The sequence below is a fragment of the Mesocricetus auratus genome, unplaced genomic scaffold, assembly GCF_017639785.1.
Source record: "Mesocricetus auratus isolate SY011 unplaced genomic scaffold, BCM_Maur_2.0 Super-Scaffold_6730, whole genome shotgun sequence".
NCBI lineage: Eukaryota > Metazoa > Chordata > Mammalia > Rodentia > Cricetidae > Mesocricetus > Mesocricetus auratus.
Window position 1 is genome coordinate 64212829 of NW_024429184.1, and position 19739 is coordinate 64232567.

At 36.5% G+C, this 19739-nt stretch overlaps 1 protein-coding gene across 4 annotated transcripts in view; it reads right to left on the bottom strand.

Moving 5' to 3' along the window:
* Positions 1–203: 203 nt before the first annotated feature.
* Positions 204–19739, bottom strand: part of CUNH8orf34 (chromosome unknown C8orf34 homolog) — a 383946-nt gene continuing 364410 nt past the window's right edge. For 3 of the 4 annotated variants that reach the window (XM_040741439.1, XM_040741438.1, XM_005066755.4), the window contains 3 exons: positions 18966–19059; positions 2903–2959; positions 204–513 (listed from right to left, as the gene is read on the bottom strand). In XM_040741439.1, coding sequence (XP_040597373.1) covers positions 470–513; positions 2903–2959; positions 18966–19059 — 195 coding nt within the window. In that variant the 3' untranslated portion in view covers positions 204–469. Of the gene's footprint in view, positions 514–2867; positions 2960–18965; positions 19060–19739 lie in introns of all 4 variants that reach the window. The other variant, XM_021225250.2, reaches the window with a different exon arrangement.

Below are 19739 nucleotides of genomic sequence, written 5' to 3' on the forward strand. Positions count from 1 at the left end.
CAGTAGTAAGGAGAACATTTATTCCTATTGCAGAGTTTACATTTGCATGCTAATGCTACGCAGTTAACTTCTGACTAACTGCGTATCTTAGCAAATGCGGGCAATTGTAATGTTTAACAATCCAAAAGATGAGATGCTACTATAAAAATAGAGGTAGAAAATCCCAGCAAAGGTTAAGAAAATTTTAAATATTTGAGTCAGGCAATATTTAATATATAAAACAATAATTTTAATAAGTACATATAAGGTAACATAAACCCAAGATACTGACCTGATCAAAATGTATCAGAGTCCATGACCACAAGACAACTTTGCCTGAATTTCTGTTCTCTGACTATAGACAGATACATACCCTCATTACATGAGTGCTTGTTTATTTTTTATATTAGAAAAATAACATTTCTTTAGAGATTACATACAGTACATCAAATTGAGACCATATGTAAGGAGTAAGTCAGCTACAGTCTCCTTAAGGACCACTTGAAACATCCTTTGCCTGTTTCACAGACAGACCTGTAGAAGAGAAAACAAATAAAATACATTCAACAATGCAGTGATAGAGCTGAATATCAAAAGGAGAGGGTGGGACTTTAATGCTTCCCTGTACTGTACGAACTTTTTCCATGTCTGTGATCTTGGCACATATTGATCTTACCTATGTTAACAATGTTTTTAATAGTATCTAGAATTTTGGTATCTTCATGAAATCCTAATCAGAATGTTATTGTTCTGCTTCATGTTGTAATAATATCTGATATTTGTGGCTAACTAAATAACTACAAATATTTTTGAAAAAGATTTTCAATATTCACACTGTGCAAGAGCTTGAAAGAATACTTTGCATACAGCAAATTGCTCAATAAAGATTTACTCAATGAGAGAGAGGGCATGAAGGGAGGAAAGAAGGGAGAAAACAGGAAGAGGGAACTCCATTTTTGCATATTTCTTCTTTATCCACAACTAATTATTTACTTCAATCAGCCCCAGCTAACTCATTTATTGAATTGATTCTTATCACCCTTGAATATAACTCTCTCCAGGTTCTTGATTAAAATAATCAGGTGCATGCACTTATCCTAATGATGCTTAGTAGTTAGAATTTTGTCAAGATGATTGTCCACTGTGTGTCCTTTCCATGCTTTGTTCTACTTAAGATCTTCGTTGGTAAACTATACTATTTGCCATGCCACCACAACTATTGTGTGCTAGTTTCTGGTATTTTTTCAAATCTATGTAATAGATATGAATGACCAGAAAGACAGTGTTTTTAGTAGCTCTTGAATTGAAGAGCAGCATACTTATATGCTATGCAAAGAACATTTTAAAAACAACTGGGCCAGGATAGTTGCAGACCAAATAGTAGAGTCATTCTGTGGAAGAAAGTTACAAATAGACATAACCACATAGGAGAGATCTGGGAGGGCTCAGAGCTCAAAGCAAGAAAATACAGAATTTTTAAACCACATTTTCATACAAAAGGTTTTAGGGATTTTTATAATTTATATTATATCTATTCTTTATGGAAATATAGAGAAACAAATAACCATACTACAAAAATGGAATCATCAATGACATTTAGTTTATGACCTTCTAGTCTATATCAATAAATATGAATTTATTGCATATGTGCCTGTGTCTTATACATAACAAAACTTAGTTTATATTTAATTTCTTTCTTATGACTTGACATTTTTAATAAAAATATTGGGGAAAAACTTGCACATAAGAATCAGAAGACTCAGAATGTGTGTATATATATATGTGTGTGTGTATGAATATGTTCAATTAATATATATCTGATGCTTCCTAATGAATCACAGTTCTCTAGTATATAAAGTGTATAATTTTAAAATTAACTTCTCTTGTTGGAAACCAGATTGTTCTACTTTTATATGCTTTCCACATCTACTATAAAACCACTTCCATGTTTTATAGTATAACATTTTCATGTTTTATTTAAAACATATGGAGATGAACATATTATTGTGATAGCTATATAAAACACATTGAAAAGATTTTCTTCAAGTGATTTCCTAATATGGAATTCATAGGTCAATGAATGGCTAGGCCAGAACAAAACCAAATGAGCAATGATTTGGAGACAGAGAGCTCCCTTTTCTAGGTTTCACAGTGACTCTGGATGGCCACATGCTAAGTGGTATTAAGAGAAGAGGTCATCCATGGGTGAGGAGAGGGGTAGAATATTCCAAATTTCTAGTTTTGATATTTTGTGACTCACTGGATACCAAAGAAAACCACAACTCAATTGCTTCTTTCTGAGATATATGGAAAGAAGATATTTCTGAATTTTTCTATCTTCTTTTAAAATCTGGTATGTTTGGATAGCTTTGTAGATGCAATGTTTGCTGTTCTGAGATGACAAAACTCCAGGAGATTATCAATAACATCACAGAGTCTAGCACAGTTGGGAAGGGGAAGTATGTTTTCAGGTCGTGTCTGTCTAGATTCTATAAGTTATTGGTTGATCCAAGGACAAAGAATGGGAGGGAGGGAGAGGGAAGGCAAGGGAGAGGAAAGCAAGGGAAGAAAGGGGGAGGGGAGGGGAGGAGAGGAGAGGGGAGAAGACAGGAGAGGAGGGAAGGGAAGGGGAATGGAGGGGAGGAGAGGGGAGTAGACAGGAGAGGAGAGGACTGAAAGGAAGGGACAGAGGGAAGGGGAGGGGAGTGGAGGAGAGGGAAGGGAAAAGGGAAGGGATGGAAGGGAAGGGAAGGGAATGCAACGCAAGGCAACGCAATGGAAGGAAGATAATATTGGGTACTTGACACAGACATTTTTCTCATGAAGTCATGAGAAATGTATTTTAAACCATCTGAACTATGAACATTTGCAGAGAATACTACAATTACCTGCTGTTGGTATTAAGTGCCCTGAGCAAACATACCGGAGTAGATCAGGGTAGGACAAGAAGTGCACGGGACACAAAGAAGATCAGCAGAACCTGTACAATTGGAAGAAAAGAGATAATGCACTGGATCTAGACCAAAATACAATTTTCTGTTGTCTTCACCCATCCCTTGAGAAAACTAATCACAATTAATATCAAACTTGCACCTGCAGTATGCGCAGAATGATAGCTGTATGTTAGCTGTTTGTCAGTGTGTAGCTTTTTGTTCTTTAATCCATTCACTTTCAATTTTAAAGTTGTGTTCATTTTTAAATAAAATATAAAGGAAAATGCCTCCTTAGGTCATATTCTTGAAAGAGATGTAAACACTATATTGCATCTATATTGCAGTTACAGTTCTAAGGCTCACTGTGAGTTAGACAGAAGAACTGCATAACTATGTATATCATATCATTATACTACAAAATGTACAAAACGTCATTGTCTTGAAGCTAGAGATTTACATGTATAAACATATACACCATATTTATAACAAAAGGTACATAATATTGCATGCCCAATGGAATTTTACTAAATGAAGTCAGGAGGCAGAAGGGCAGACTGAGTTAATATCCAAAGGAAAAACAAGGTAGTGCCTGTTGGGATGATGGGCATGATTTTTTTATTTCAAAAAAGTATGTGTGGTGGGGGAGAAAATGAAGGAAAAGCTGTTGATAAAAGTAAATCAAAGAAGATAAATCCACATGTCTTTACGAGAAATAAAGTAGAAAAAATTACAACAACTACAACAACAAAAAACCCAAGTCCTAACCCTACTCATATCCAGGAATGGTTGTCCTAGAATTAATATAGATGATCTACCAATCAATTTGTTCATTGCTCTATGAGTTTGGACAGCGTTATACTATATCTGCTTTTTGGAGAATCAAAATACCCAACTGTGTATTAAATTCCTTAGACATGTCACAGTAAAAGGATTAAATTAAAATTCATCAAAACTATTTTTTCAAGGAACATTATTTATAAAGAATTCTATTAAGGGCTATGGTGATATGTCAATGGGTAAAGTGCTTGCTGTACTATAATGAGGTCCAGAGTTTGGACCCTCAGCACCAATGTAAATTGCCAAATGGACATAATGGCCCAGCCACAATCCCAGTCTAGTGTATGCAACATAAAGAAGGGAGATTCCTGGAGTAAGCTGGCTTTAGCTGAATACATGAATTCTGGACTGGAGTGAGAGGCTTTGCCTCAATAAATAAGGTGGAATATAACTGCAAAAGACTTTACCCTTAGAATTCCTCCCACAGACCCATATAAACACACCTACCCATACATGCATGTGCATCCACACACATACTCATCAGAAATATCTATATGTAAAATAAAAGTAATTTTATTACATATCCCTTGTCAAAGGCTGCTTCAACTAGAGTGCAGAAAGCATTGACATTCTGTCATTTCACATAATTCATTAGTTCACGTGGAAAAGCATGGATTTATTTTCATAAGACTATATTTCAAATCTCCTCTTGTGTGTGATCATAAGCAAGTTAACATTCTCATCATTTGCAAAGGACAGCAATAAGCAAAACACCTCTGGAGTCTCACTAAGAATGGGTGTGTAGCATTTTTATATTTTTCAAACTTATTCAATTTGGAGGTATAAAAGAAATTTGGACAGAAAATGGGAGTTATATCAGAAGTGGATAATGGGTACTTTTGAAGAATGTGTTATATTTGTATAAATGTTCTACATTGTAGGTTTTAGATAAAACCATGATGCATTCAGGTGTGAGTGCTCTTTAGAGCCCATGATGTTAATTGTCAATGCACAGGCATCTATTAGATAAATATTTCATGAATATTTATAATTTAAAATAGGATTATAAAGACTTATGTTTTTCCTGATAGAATTTTTAAAAGATAAAAGCTACAACTGAGTTATCTTCAAATGGTAAAACTTTAAAAAATCATTTTAATTACTAACATTGGATAATTCCCTGTGTTGTAGTATAAATGAGAGCATCACATATAATTTATATCTCAGAATACAAAGAAAAGCCACATCTTCACTCTGAACAATGTTTAAATATACTAAAGATGATATACAGTTCTGAGATATTTAGTCAACATTTCAAAACAAATCATTTTGAAGGAATTTGGCAGCATGTTTTGAACAGTTGTTCTACTTTTAATAGCTTACATTGAGACTGAAGACATGCCTGATGTAATTACGAAGCAATATTTATTTTATTCTGTCAAGTACCTAATTTTTATGTTTATCATATATGCCTCCCTTAATTTTCTAGATGACTTTGCTCATAGATAATAATTTGGATCACAATATAAATATAATGTAGTCAAGTTGAAGTTTCTATTAAAACCAGATTTGTTGCCCAAATGTATTAGTGTCTCTGTGTCTTTCTCTGTTGGTTTCCTTATTCTCATGTGCTTTTCCTATGCTACACAGTACATGGTGGAGGGATTCTTCCCTTTACGCTGTGTATATTTGTATTTCTTTCACACTATACTTTTTTAGTTTCTGTTATGATTTGAGTGTGAAATGCCCTTCATGTGTACATACGACTGAACATTTATTCACTAGCTGATGGCTTGCAATATTTCCAGATACTGTAGAATCTTGAGGAGGGAGAGTCTAATGGGAGAAAGTACATCATTGGATGTGGTTTCTAAGGTTTTATGGTGTCATTCCACTTCCTGAGTTGCCTCTGTTTCCTTGACTGTGGTAATTTGAGGAGTCCCAGCCCTATGCTTTTATCACAGTGAATTCCAGGATGCCTTTACTTTAATGATAAACAGCACCCCCCAAAACCATGAAGTAAAGAAGAAGTCAAGGTTTCACTATTTGCAGATGATATGAGAGTTTGCATAAGTGACCCGAAAAACTCTGCAAGGGAACTCCTACAGCTGATAAACACCTTCAGCAAAGTGGCAGGATACAAGGTTAACTTAAAAAAATCAGTAGCCCTATTATATACAGATGATAAAGTGGCTGAGAAAGAAATCAGAGAAACATCACCCTTTACAATAGCCATAAACAGCATCAAATATGTGGGGATAATGCTAACCAAAGAAGTGAAAGATCTGTATATCAAGATCTTTCAGTCTCTAAAGAAAGAAATCAAAAGGATACTAGAAAATGGAAATATCTCCCATGCTCTTGAATTGGTAGGATTAACATAGTAAAAATGGCAATCTTGCCAAAAGCAATCTACAGATTCAATGCAATCCCTATCAAAATACCAGCACAATTTTTCACTGACCTCGAAAGGACAGTCATCAACTTTATGTGGAAAAACAAAAGACCCAGGATAGCCAAGGCAACCCTGTACAATAAAGGAACTTCTGGAGGCATCACCATCCCTGACTTCAAGCTCTATTACAGAGCTATAGTCCTGAAAACAGCTTGGTATTGGCACAAAAGCTGACAGGTAGACCAATCGAATCGAATCAAAGACCCTGATATCAACCCACACACCTTTGAACACCTAATCTTTGACAAAGAAGCTAAAACTATACAATGGAAAAAAGAAAGCATCTTCAACAAATGGTGCTGGAGTAACTGGATACCGGAATGTAAAAGACAACAGGCAGATCCATATCTATCACCATGTACTAAACTTAAGTCCAAATGGATCAAAGACATCAACATCAATCTAGCCACACTGAATGTCTTAGAGGAAAAAGTGGGAAGTATCCTTGAACAAATTGATACAGGAGACTGATTCCTCAACATAACACCAGTAGCATAGACACTGAGATCGACAATTAATAAATTGGACCTCCTGAAACTGAGGAGCTTCTGCAGGGCCAAGGGCACAGTAAACAAGACAAAACGACAACCGACAGAGTGGGAAAAGATATTCACAAACCCCACATCTGACAGAGGTCTGATCTCCAAAATATACAAAGAACTCAAGAAGCAAGTCTCCAGAACACCAAAGGATCCAATTAAAAAATGGGGTACAGAACTGAATAGATTATTTTTGGTTTTACAAGACAGGGTTTCTCTGTATTGTTTTGGAGGCCGTCGGTCCAGCCCGGCCTCGAACTCATGGAGATCTGCCTGCCTCTGCCTCCCGAGTGCTGGGATTAAAGGCATGTGCCACCACTGCCCGGCCTAAATAGATAATTCTTAATAGAGGAGTCCAAAATGGCTAAAAGATATTTGAGAAAGTGCTCATCATCTTTAGCCATTAGGGAAATGCAAATCAAAACAACTCTGAGATACCTTCTCACTCCTGTCAGAATGGCTAAAAGTGAAAACACTAATGACAGTTTATGCTGGAGAGGTTGTGTAGAAAGGAGTACACTCCTCCACTGCTGGTGGGAATGCCAACTTTTGCAGCCATTTTGGAGATCAGTATGGAGATTCCTTAGAAAAATGGAAACCAGTCTACCACAAGATCCAGCAATTCCACTCTTAGGCACATACCCAAAATATGTACCCTCATACAATAAGGACATCTGCTCAACTATGTTCATAGCAGCATTATTTCTAATAGCCAGAACCTGGAAAGAACCTAGATGCCCCTCAACTGAAGAGTGGATAGAGAAAATGTGGTACATTTCCACAATGGATTATTACTCAGCAGAAAAAAAATGGAATCTTGAAATTTGCAGACAAATGGGTGGCAGCCCACAATCCCACCGCCAGAGAGTCTGGGGTGCGGGAGGACCCTAAGAGAGATATGCATGATAACCCGGAGAAGTGTTATGGGATGCGATCTCCTAATTAGATTGGGGAGGGGGAGAAGAGGAGGGCAGAAGGAGATCAGAGAAAGAAAGGGAGAGAAGAGGAGGAGAGAGGATAACACAGCAGAGCAGGAAGGTTGAGCCAGGGTAAGAATAGAGGAGAATGGATAGGAGATACCATAAAAGAGGGAGCCATTATAAGTTGGAGGAGAGATCTGGCAATAGTGAGATCTTCACAGATCTACAGGAATGACACCAACTGGCATTGAGGCTACCTTAAATGCCCTCCCATGATGGTGAGAATGACTGCCTTATATGACATCCTAGAACTCTCAGTGGCTGATGGAGACAGAGGCAGACACCTACATCTGTGAACCGAATTGAACTCCTGGAACCCACTTGGCTAAGAGGAGTGATGACCAAGGGAATCAGGATCGGGCTGGCGAGTCCCACAGGGGCAGCTGACCTAAACAAGGGGCATCACATGGACCCCAGATTGATAATTGGGGGGGCCACCATGGGACTGATCCAGACATCCTCCTACCGAACCTGGGTGACAGAGAGGAGACCTTGGTAATCTGTGGGACCTTGAAGAGTGGAGCAGTATTTATTCCTGGCATACAGAGGGACTCTGGGAGCCCATGCCACGTGGAGGGATGCTCTCTCAGCCTGGACACATGGGGAAGTACCTGGGCCATTCCAGGGATGATGTGATGGACTCTAGAAATCCCTCATGGAGGTCCTTGCCCTCCCTAGGGAGTGGAGGGGGGGATGGCGTGGGGGTGAGGGGTTGGGAGGATTGGGGGTGGGGGAGGAGGGGAGAGAGAGGAAACTGAAAGTGACATGCATAAAAAGTTAAATAAAAATATGGAAAAAAATAAAAAGTAAATAAATAAAAAGAAAATAAATCCCTATTCACCATAGGAGGTTTTAACAGGTATCTTATGGGGATGAAGACAGTATCACTTCTCCAAATAGTCAACAATGAAATGGAATATCTTCCCATCAAAAGCAGCCAACACCTCACAATGGACACATAAAGAAAACTATACCCAATGTCACAATAGGGATGTGCTGCTTCTAAACACACATCTGGGATCACCCATGCAGCCTCAACACATATCAAATGATTTAAAGCAGTCACATAAAATAGACAATATGAAAAAATAGCTATAAAAGGAACTCTTCACTTTAAAACCCACAGGTCTGAAATGAAGAATAGATGAAAATCAGCAAGGCCAGCCTCTGGTGACAGAAGCATTCTATTTTTTTTGAAGATGTACATTTTGTAGTTGATACAAAGCTCCCAACTTTCTACAGAAAATCTCAGATTAAAGGTCTTTATAACAGTGGCACTCTCCATCCTTCTACTGACATGTAAGTTTGCTGATAATCAGGCTCAGTCATGAATGAAGGAAAGAAAGGCATCTCTCTACTGGACCCTTGTTGGTAATATTAATTTGGTTTGTCTCCCAACTGAAAGACATTAGTGAAATTTGCTTAGACAAATTACCCCAGTTCAATCTCATTGCTTTTCTTGAATCTATATGAAAATAACAGCAGAGCCATTTAATATATTGACTGATGCAAGAATTATTGTACTTCAAAAGTGATTTATAATTTTGTACAGCCAATTAGGTTCATGAAAGCATAGCTTATAATTCTTAGGCATTACATCACTAACCAAGATGCTGGGGAATGTTAACAACAAGTGCTATGTGATATCAGTCCTCAAGGATATTTTCTTTTCCTTGAGGAGAAAATATGCATGTATGAAATAATTATAAAAGTTGATGAAGGGAGAATTTCATTCTTATGAAACCTCAACAACTAACTGATTTTAAATAAATACACAGCTGGGTACAAATGATGTGTGATGAAGTGGGCTTCTGTAATATTTCAGATGTGAAGGAAACTAGAGTCATTGCTACTGTGTATGCTCTGAAGATGATACCAATGCTTCTCAGTGGCTTTCAGGACAGGGCAAAATATTTTATGAAGTTCTAAACAAAATTCTGCATAGAAATGACTTAACAGGGGCTGGAAAAATAACTCAGTTGTTAAGAGTGGTTATTTCTCTTGCATAGAACCTGAGCTTGGTTCACAGCTCTCAAGTCAGGTGGCTCACAGCTGCCTGTATCTGATGCCGTTTGGTGTCCTCTGTAGGTACCTGCAGTAACCTGTCATACACATACATACACAAACATATAAAATTAAAAAGAAATACATTTTAGTAAGTAAACCATGTTCAAAAGCAAAGGACAAAAATGATTTAAGCTATCTAGAAAGTAAAAAACATTGTAGAGTTGTTTTTCTGAATTCTGAAATCTAATACAGATAGATGCAGAAAAATACAAAATAATGTATACTTCAGTAGTAAAACTGATGATATAAATACCCATTAGCCATGAGACTACTATTATCTTACACTATTTTGTGATTTTTTCGGTATATTTCAACAGGACAGGAGTGTGTTCGTACTTTATTAGTTTATATTTTAATAGTTACGGTGAAAATTTTGTTCTCCCTCATGATGTAAATAGGGAAAGTTTCAATACTGCATTGTGTAGTTTGCTGAACGGCTTTTTACAAACTTTTCTAAGTTAATTTCTTCTTACATATGATATAAATGGAGCCTTTTAACTGATTTCATTGGCTAATATTTCAGTTTTAATCTGATAATGCACTACTGATTTGATATTATCATTTATATGTAATAGGATTTGTATTGCTATTCATTTGTGTAAGATTTTTATATCTAGTTGTTAATCCCATCACTTATTCTCAAAATTTTCACCCTTTCCCTTAAGGCAATGAATTCAGTTCTGTTAAAGGCTAACCCTGTGTTCCTTCTGCTCACGTTGGGTTCCCTAATTTGATTCCCTTAGCGCTTGTCTCCTAAGAAGCGGTGTGACTAATGTTGCAAATGTGTATCTGTATCTTTGCACAGGAATGGAGAAAGGAGACAATATATAACCTAAACTCTTCCTGCATCTCCCATCCATAAAGCCAAGTACATGGGTGACCCTCAGCATACACATGTCCATTTTGAAGGTCCAGAGAGATGGCTGTTCCAAGTTGCTAATCTGGGCTGTCAGGCTCACAGGATTTATGCTGGAAGATCTTAACTAACATTCTAATTTAGGACAAACATGTCTAAGAGTGTATGATTTGTGCACATGTGGCCAGTTAGTACAGCTACAGGAGCCAGAGAGAATTCTGAAACAGCTCAGCTGCTGTGGATATACTCAAGTTTTCAATAAAAGAAAATGCAAGGGTAAAATCCACAGCCCCAGGGATGGGTTTCATCCCCAGGGATGGGCTTCTCTTTCACCCATCCAAGGCATTGCTCACATTTGTGAAAATGTGCTCCATCCAATGGGAAAGACCACCCCAAAAGTATGCTCATCAATGTTAGTGAATGAACCAAATTTTATTTTCACTTTATTGTCATTATTTTGCAGTTTCATGCCACACCTAGCACAAAGATAAGAATATTCCAAGACAAACAAAAAGTGTTTGGTAAAAGGATTAAACACATTTGTTATTCATTTATAACTTTGATTTCTTAAAAACAAAACAAAAACATTGAACCATGTAGCTCCTATTTTTAGTTTAGGAAATCCAACTCCATAAAATACTCTGGCCCAAAGAATTTGCAAAATAACATTTCATTTAAATTCATCCTCTCTGATGACTCTAACAACTTTAAAATTGGCCTAGAGGTTTGAATAAGGGAAGCACGTAGTTTATAACTTGTATATTGCTGAGCAATGTGACACATTTTTCTGTTATACTTAAGACTAGTGTATTTGGTGAAATTAAGTTCTAAATATTATTAAAAGTTGCCTTTAGTTTTTCTAAGTCTTTAGGAATTAACATTTCATAATATGAAGATCTCACCACAGACCTGTAGAGGACCGTCACATAAGAAAATTATATGTATGATTCACAGGTGTTTGTCCTCTACGCACTGAAAAAAATATCTTTATAACCAAAGTAATGTTAAGGTTTATGGTAGAGACTTGCAATTTGACATTGGAATTGCTTTCTTTCAACAGAACTTTGGCTGTAACCACTTCGACAATAAATTCTCTGTTTGGCATACTAGATATGTTAACTAGAGAAAATATTTCAAGATACTAGATATATAACTTTAGCAAACATTTTAAGATTGATTTTTAATCAGTAGAAGGGTAAGCTGGATTTCCTAAACTAAAAATAGGAGCTATGCATCCCAATGTTAAATTTTGAAATGAACTCACTGGTCTCACTATATCTGTTACCCAGGTGACTTAGAACCTGCCATCTCAAGAAATTGTCTTATCTACCAGTTAGCTTTATTATTTTCTAAAGAGTATAGAAAAATTTAAAGTAAAAAGTAAGAGTAAATTATTACCAAAATATATTTAATATTAATAAACATCTTACTACTGTGTGCTATAAAGTTTGAACTGTTTTCCCTGTGATAGCTCATTTAGTAGCTCTGTCTTTTGTCACTATTTTTATTGTGATATTAGCTTCTTTTCAGTGTGAAAGTCTTTTCATTTATAAATGCTTGTAGTGTGAAGATAATTTATATGACCTTTAAATTATTGCAAACACTAGAGTCCTACCTCCTTTAACCCTGTGAAATGTATAGTATAATTTCTAGTCCTTATTTGTCACACCTCAACACTAATATTATTGCAATCCCAAGAGTTCCAAGTATTTTGAAACTCTGATAACTTCCTGACCTTATTCAGCATTGAGATAATTTTCTCTTGAGATCTTAGACCTTCCACTGCTCTTGTACACAGCTCTTATACCCTTTTATATCTTAGATCCACCCACTAGTACTTCATCTTGGACATGGTGATGTAATCACCTGTGGAGCTCTAACACACATATCATACACATACTTCACAGCCAAGTCTTGGGAGACTTCCTAGAAAAAATAAGTTAGTATGTCAAAGTTTCCTTCTAGGTGAAGTACCTATACGCATAGAGAGAGCTGTGACTCCATTTTCTGGCCCCCACACTTCTGATCAAAAGAATTACAATCACCCCTTGAGTAGAAGTCATAACTGAAGTATAGGTTAAGGGTGTTCCAGCACCAGAACTGGCCAGAGGATCTTGGATCCGGTCTTTTTTTTTAATGCTACTAATGAGGTGATATGAATGAGCAAACTGTTTTTGGGACCCTCAATATTTCCATTATGTGGTTGAAAGAGGTAAGATTGAGGAGATAAGATTTGATGGACATGTCTTAAAAACCAGAGCATTTGCTCTTAGAGAAGTATAGTCTGCAAATTACAGATGGACCTTCTTCAAATGGAACTCATGCTTACTCAATCCAGTAGAGCATACCCAGTTTTTGTAGAACCATGCAATGACTTTATTAAGTAAATATTTTAGAAGAATATCAGAATCATTCCCTCCAGCCCATCAATGCACAATATTTCCACCATTTGTTCCAGCACACTAGTTGTACTTGGTTTGTTCATTTACAATTATGCAATTGCTTTGTCCCTCTTGAAAATTTGTCACCACATCAATGACTAAAAGTCACAAATATAGTAATAAGTAGAAGTTTCACAATGTTATTTTACTGCATTTTGTTAAAAACTTATTCTGATTTTTAATAATTTCTTTTGATGCTAAGACTCAGGTAGATATTATCTAACACTGTACACCTTCCAGGAAAGACCTGACATAGCTCTATCTCTAACCTTGACTGAGTTACAGTCCCTGTATAAGTAGAACTGAAAAAAGTTGATGTTTTCCTAGCATATGATGCATTATGTTTCATTATAAATGCTTGTCCTCCATTTGAGTGTTCTGGAAGCTTTTGGAGGTCTGGCCTAGCTGTCAGAAGATGGTCACTGGTGATGGACCACTGAAGGTCGTATCCATATTCTGATATCTACTGTCTGCAAAGATGTTAACAGGTATTCTCTCTCACACACATGCCACATCACACTAAAAGCTTATGTTCAAGCATTGCTCCAACAGTTATTCTAGTTTGTTCTACCTCTGTATCATTTATTTAATATATATCATACCCAAGCACATGAGAACAAACAATTGTGAACAAAATTCCTATAAACTGTGAACAAAATAAAATAAACTTTTTGCTATCCTGAAATATCTCTTTATAGAATTTTGGTCACTATAGCATGAAAATAAGTAGTGTGATATATGTTAACATCTGTCCAATTATGACCTAAGCCACTCAACAGAGCTTCCAAAGTCAATTCCAAAAATAATATAGTAAACGACTAAGCAAGTGACTTGTCACAAAACAAAAATGCATGGTCTACACACCAAAATAAAGCAGTCAATAGAAATTGTCTCCAGGGAAGTCTAGATGATAGGCATACAAGATAAAGGCTTTAATCAATAATGAATTGTATATGTATTCAGAAATTATGGAAGTGGTGTCAAAATTAATGAAAAGATGAGAAAGATGTTATGATAAGTACCATTAACAAGATATGAATTATAAATGACAATGAGAAAAAATTCTGGAGTTGAAATGCATATTCATTGGAGTGATGCTCAATAACAGAGTTGAGCAGACATAAGAAGGAATCAAAGAGTTTAAAGATAGGTCAACTGAGATCATCCATTTTAAGGAAGAAAGAGATAATTGTACTTGAGACAACTCATTCTAAGGAACAAAAATATTAAAGAGAAAGATGAAGTAAGAGATTCTTGAAACACTGGCAAGAATGTTATATTTTGCAATCCAAAAAAGAAACATAAAGATGAGAGAGAACAGATTTTTTTGAATGAACAAAGGTTAAAAATAAACAAAACATGTATTAGATTAAAGATATATTGATTTCCATAAGGAGAAGCTCTAAGATGCTGATACTTAATACAAACTTTGTCAAAAGCCAAAACTCGAGAGACAGTCTTAGAAGAAGTTGGAAAAAGCATCACTCCATCTACAAAGGGTCCTCATTATAACTACTGTCAATTCTCAGAAAGCACAAGGGCCAGAAGACAGTGAGTGGCAGATGGATTATGCATAGAAGCACTGGAGGTCTGCTTACAGGATAAAGAGAGTAGAACATCAACAACTAGGTTAACAATAACCTCACTGTAGTATCATTAGAAAACATTGCTGGGTAAATCCTGTAGCTTTCAAAAAGAAATTACTTGGTAGCTTCTAAATATCCACGTCTTCTAACATTCTTAACTTTTTAGGATCCTTTTCTGGCTTTATTTTCCGTCTTCAAATTGATGTGAACTCTTCTTGATATTCCTGTTCCCTTGTATCCTGATCTGGCCAGGTCTACTCTTTTCTTCACCCACTGGCATGCCTTTGCATTACTGTAACTTTTCACCTAGTTTCTAAATCTTGCCTTAGAGCTCATCTCCAGAGAGCTGGTTTTCAAAGCCTTACAAATTTCTCAGTTCTTGCATTTACTGAGGAAAAGGCCCTATGAATTTCAATAAGAAAGGCCAGATTATGCAACAATTTAGGTTCTTTGCAGTCTAGGAATTTCACCTTCAAACCCAAGTAAGTTGAGAACTGGACATTTGTTTTTGTATGGATAACTCCTTTTTCAACTAAATCCCACAAAGAACAAACTTCCTGGCTTTCTCCACAGCTGGGGGTCACAAGCTTTCCATACCATAGCAGCTCTTCAGGTGTTGGGATTAGGATAGTCTATCCTCCCAACAGACACAGAGTGTCTCCATGGGCTTTAGACAACAGGACCTAAACCTGGACTTCCTTGGAGTTCCTAGAATTTTAAGCCATCTCTGACATGTCAGTGTAACATAGTATAGTTAGACTGCATGTATCATTCTGACCTTTGTTTGTTTTCTGAGACAGTGTCTGACTATGTAGCCCTGACTCCAGGCCATAAGCTCAGGATCCTCCTCTGGCAGCCTCAAGGGTGCTAGCATCATAGATGCTAATTACATGCCTGTCTGGGACTTGTTTATTTTGAACAGGTATCTTTTTGTCGGTTTTGTTGGGCAGTTTGTTTGTTTCCTTATTTGATTTTAGCTTTTAGTTATTTTGTTGTGCTAAAGATGAAACTTAGGGCTGCATACATTCCAAAAGAACCGTGTTAAAGGAACTACACCAAGACTTCTTAGTGTTCTCACACAGAAGTGTTTTGTTTAAATACAAGATGTAAATAAAGAATGATGACTGGTATTTCAATTTTGACTTTATAAACATTTAACTTTAGTGTAGAGATCTGCCCCTTCTTTCCCTCTATGCTCACTCCTTCCAATTCCAGTATTTTTTCTTCTTCTACCACAGATTTCACATACAAACTTGATTTCTAAATAACAGGAAAAAAAGATCTAGAAAGACGAGGACCAATATGAAATGAATACTAAGAACACTAACTTCTAACTGTAAGCATTTCAACAGATTGGATGTAATGGGTAATGGACAGGGATGGGTTTTGGCACTCGGAAGTCAAAGAATACTGAGTGTCACAGCTTTGATAGAAAGGCATTCTGGCACTCAGGAGGCAAGGAATAATACCACAGGGCACAGTAAGCATAGCAGCTTACAGCCTTGCTTCAGGGAAAGGCTTCCTCAGTTTATCAGCTCTGCTCTGGCAGGAGAGGGTTTCCCTGAAAAAGTTGTTACAGTTCAGCTCCTTTACCCAGGAGAGTGTAATAACTTCAGTTCACCAGGGGAAGATTACCCCAGGGAAAAGTGTTACAGTCATGCTCTACTCTGCTCTACCCAGGGTCGTCTCTATTTCTGTGAAAGAAGGTCTCACCCAAACCTCATTCAAGAGATTTATTGGGAGGGAAGAATCAGAGTGACAGAGGACAGCCAGGCAGCAGGAACACCCACAAGGTGAACACAGGGTTTATATAGGGATTTTTAGGGGCATAGTTTTAAGGGTAGGGATTGGTCAGATTTTAATCCCTGAGTTTAGTATGACTAGATTTCCTGCTCAGTGTTTGGTTAGTTTTCTAGTTAGGGTCAGATTTGGCTCTGGTTTCAGGGCCAAAGTATGTTTCTTTCTCTGGTCCTTTTTAGCCTTTTTCTCTAGTTTTAGGGCCAGGGTGTACTTCTTTCACTGGCTTTGATTCCAGGAACAAAGAATGTTTCTTTGGCACTGGTTTCAGGGTCAGGGTACATTTCTTTGGTTCTAGTTGTAGGGACAAAGTGTGTTTCCTTGACTCTGCTCAGGGTGTGTTTCTTCAGCTGGCCCCTTTCCCCTATACTATTACCTTAAATTTTTCTTTACCAGTTTTTTAGGATAAGCAAAATTCACCCAAGGATTTATTAAAAATGAGAAATCATAGTCCTGTAAAATGCACAGAGCTTCTGATTTAAGGTCCTGCAGAACTCCTATAGATCCAGACATCTGTCCTTAGTTTATATAGTGTCTTTGGATTATAATCTGATAAATCCAAACATACATGTGAACCCTAGATAGGAATTTCTTTATTCTGTAATTTGTTAATGAAGATAGTAAAGAGGAAATCTCCCTAACCAAGAATTCTGCTTGTTTAGAACAGAATCTTATAAAGATTTCCCTTCAGTTGTTCTGAAGTATCTTTTCTTACAGGTACACATTAAAAAAACAAAACTAAGTAACAATAACAGCAAAACCTATTTGAGCTAAATCTTGTTTTATAGCAATGCAATTAGAAATATGCACCTACTGCAAAGATCCTGAGATTTTTCTGGAAACTTTCTTCTGTGATGGTTTTGTCTCAGGAGAAACTAAATAATTTCATAACATTCCCTAGGTATTATTTGTAAAAAGCTGAGTTAATAAACAGGTGTTACAGTTGGAAAGATGAACTTGCTGTCTTCCATACGTACCAATTCCCAGCATATAAAGCTGTAAACTCAATTCCCAGCATGTAAAGCTGTAAACTCCAAGTAGGCTACCGAGTTCTCACAGATTTGTACCATCTATTTTCCTTCTTTGAGAAAACAGATGTAGATGATCTAGCTGGGTGCTTCCAGCTGTCTCACAAACCACACGCATGGAGCTCAAGTGGACAAGATGCCAGGGCTTCAGTGGCTCCAATTTGCACATGTCCCAGGCCCTGGCTGTCGGAAGCCACTTTTGACAAATGCTTGCATGTCTGTGCTTGAGTCCAGCTACAGTGCATGTTAACATTTCATTTCCAGATGGCTCTTGTTACCATCTAATTATTATTTCCAACAATTTACTATTGTCAAGGGTTGCCTTTTGTACACCATTGCTGAGGTCAACTATTTTTGATCATAGGTCTGATTATAAGGGTTTAAAAATGTCCTTCTTTAGAATGATTGATGGATAAATTAACAAAATCCATGAATAAAACTAGGCATGCAATATAACTATAGGTAGTATTTATAATAATATTATAGTTAATTTTTTTAAATCAAACTTTCCTTATTAAACAAGTTGAAAGGCACAAAATCCCCTCATTTGTTCGCTCAATGACACATACAGATCCACACTTCTTGTATTTGTGGAGGCTTATTAAATGTACTAATTTACACCTCATTGGAAGAGGAGAAAATTCAGAAGTTTAGGAAGACTATATGTGAAAGTACAATATGTGTTAAATATCCTAGAGAGAAGAAAGCGCTGAGGATTTTTGCATCCTTTATATTGCTTGACTGTGTAGTCTAGTCTTAAAACTAGTCATAAGCATGGGTTACAGAGAAAGGAGGTAAGTCTGAACATGTGATTGCTAACAATGCATTGTCATAGATCCTTTACTTATATTCAGGTTTCAGTTCATTATCAGAGTCACACAGAGGCAATTATCAAATGGAATTCTGTAAAAATGTTGGTTTTGCCAAATTCAGGCACCTTTGTTTGATTTGATAGCTAAATAAACTCAAATTATGCACATAGCATGTCTATATAATATCTGCAATGGTGGTTTGGGTTTATTTTACAGTATAAATTTTATGAAGGCTTCAAAAGAATTTGGTGAAAATAACTGAAAAAAACAATAACATATGACCTCATGTCTATTTAAATATGGGTGGACAAGACAGGGAGAGGAATGGGTTTACATGTGTGTGCATGTTTTTTCTATGCATGTTCCAGGTTGTTAGCAATTGCTTCAGAATTAGAAAGTCACTTTTGTACTCTAAGATGCTTATCCTAAGACCATTGTATTCATAATTTATCTGAGAAGTACAATTTCTTATATAATAATTACCCAATCCTATATATAATGTTTTGAAATTTTCAAATACTCCCAAGTTGTCACTAACACTATCATATAGTATTCAGAAGAGAGATCTTAGCTGGGCATCCTCTGTTGGTCTCAAGAAAAACAACTCATGTTTCCAAAGTTAGCTTATCAACCTCTATCCCAATTAGGAAATATTGGATCAAAGCCATTGTGGAATTTAGTAAGTCATTTGTCATACAACATGGAAGCTACTCACGTTTGTCCTGCTCTGCTTCAAATCCTTCACTTTCTGTGTCGCTTGGCAAGAGCCATGGTTGATGCACAACCTGCAATTGCTTTAAAGACTCATCCTGCCAGAGAAAAGATTATTTCAGATTAAAATCTAGGCTGCTATCAGACATCAATGTGGTTGAGCACTTAAGCTTCCACAATTTGTATGTTCAAAAGCACTAAGATGTGCCCCGCAGCAAAAATACATTCTAAGCTTAAATTCCTTTTTATGTCAAATATATGAATCTCTTGACTCTAAAGTCATTTTAAATTCTTCTTTAGTAAGATGTAGACAATAAGAATTGAATCTAGACTGTGATCCTTCCAAATTAATATTTTATATAAATTTTGACTCTCATCTTTAGAAATATTGTCACAAAATGCACAAGATAAAATTGGATGAAAGGTGCCTTTAATAACATAACATCTTTAACTTCTTTAAGAAGATTGGTGACTAGGATGGTTGATATTTGTTTCCCTTGGTTACACCCTCGGTATTGGCTCACTACCTTCTTGTTATTCCTACTGTCTTACTCGTTTGGTCTCAAACTTCTGAGTTGAAAGGATTCAACTACACAAGTTTCCTGAGTAGCCAGGACTACAGATATTTACAAGCCCACTCAGATTCAATCCTGTGTTTCAGTTGAAATATTTATCATATACTCCTTACTCTGCTCTTTCCCTTCTGTCAGTGACTACACATAACTCATCATTTCTCATTTTGTCTGCAGTAATGGACATTTATGAAATTTCAAGGAAC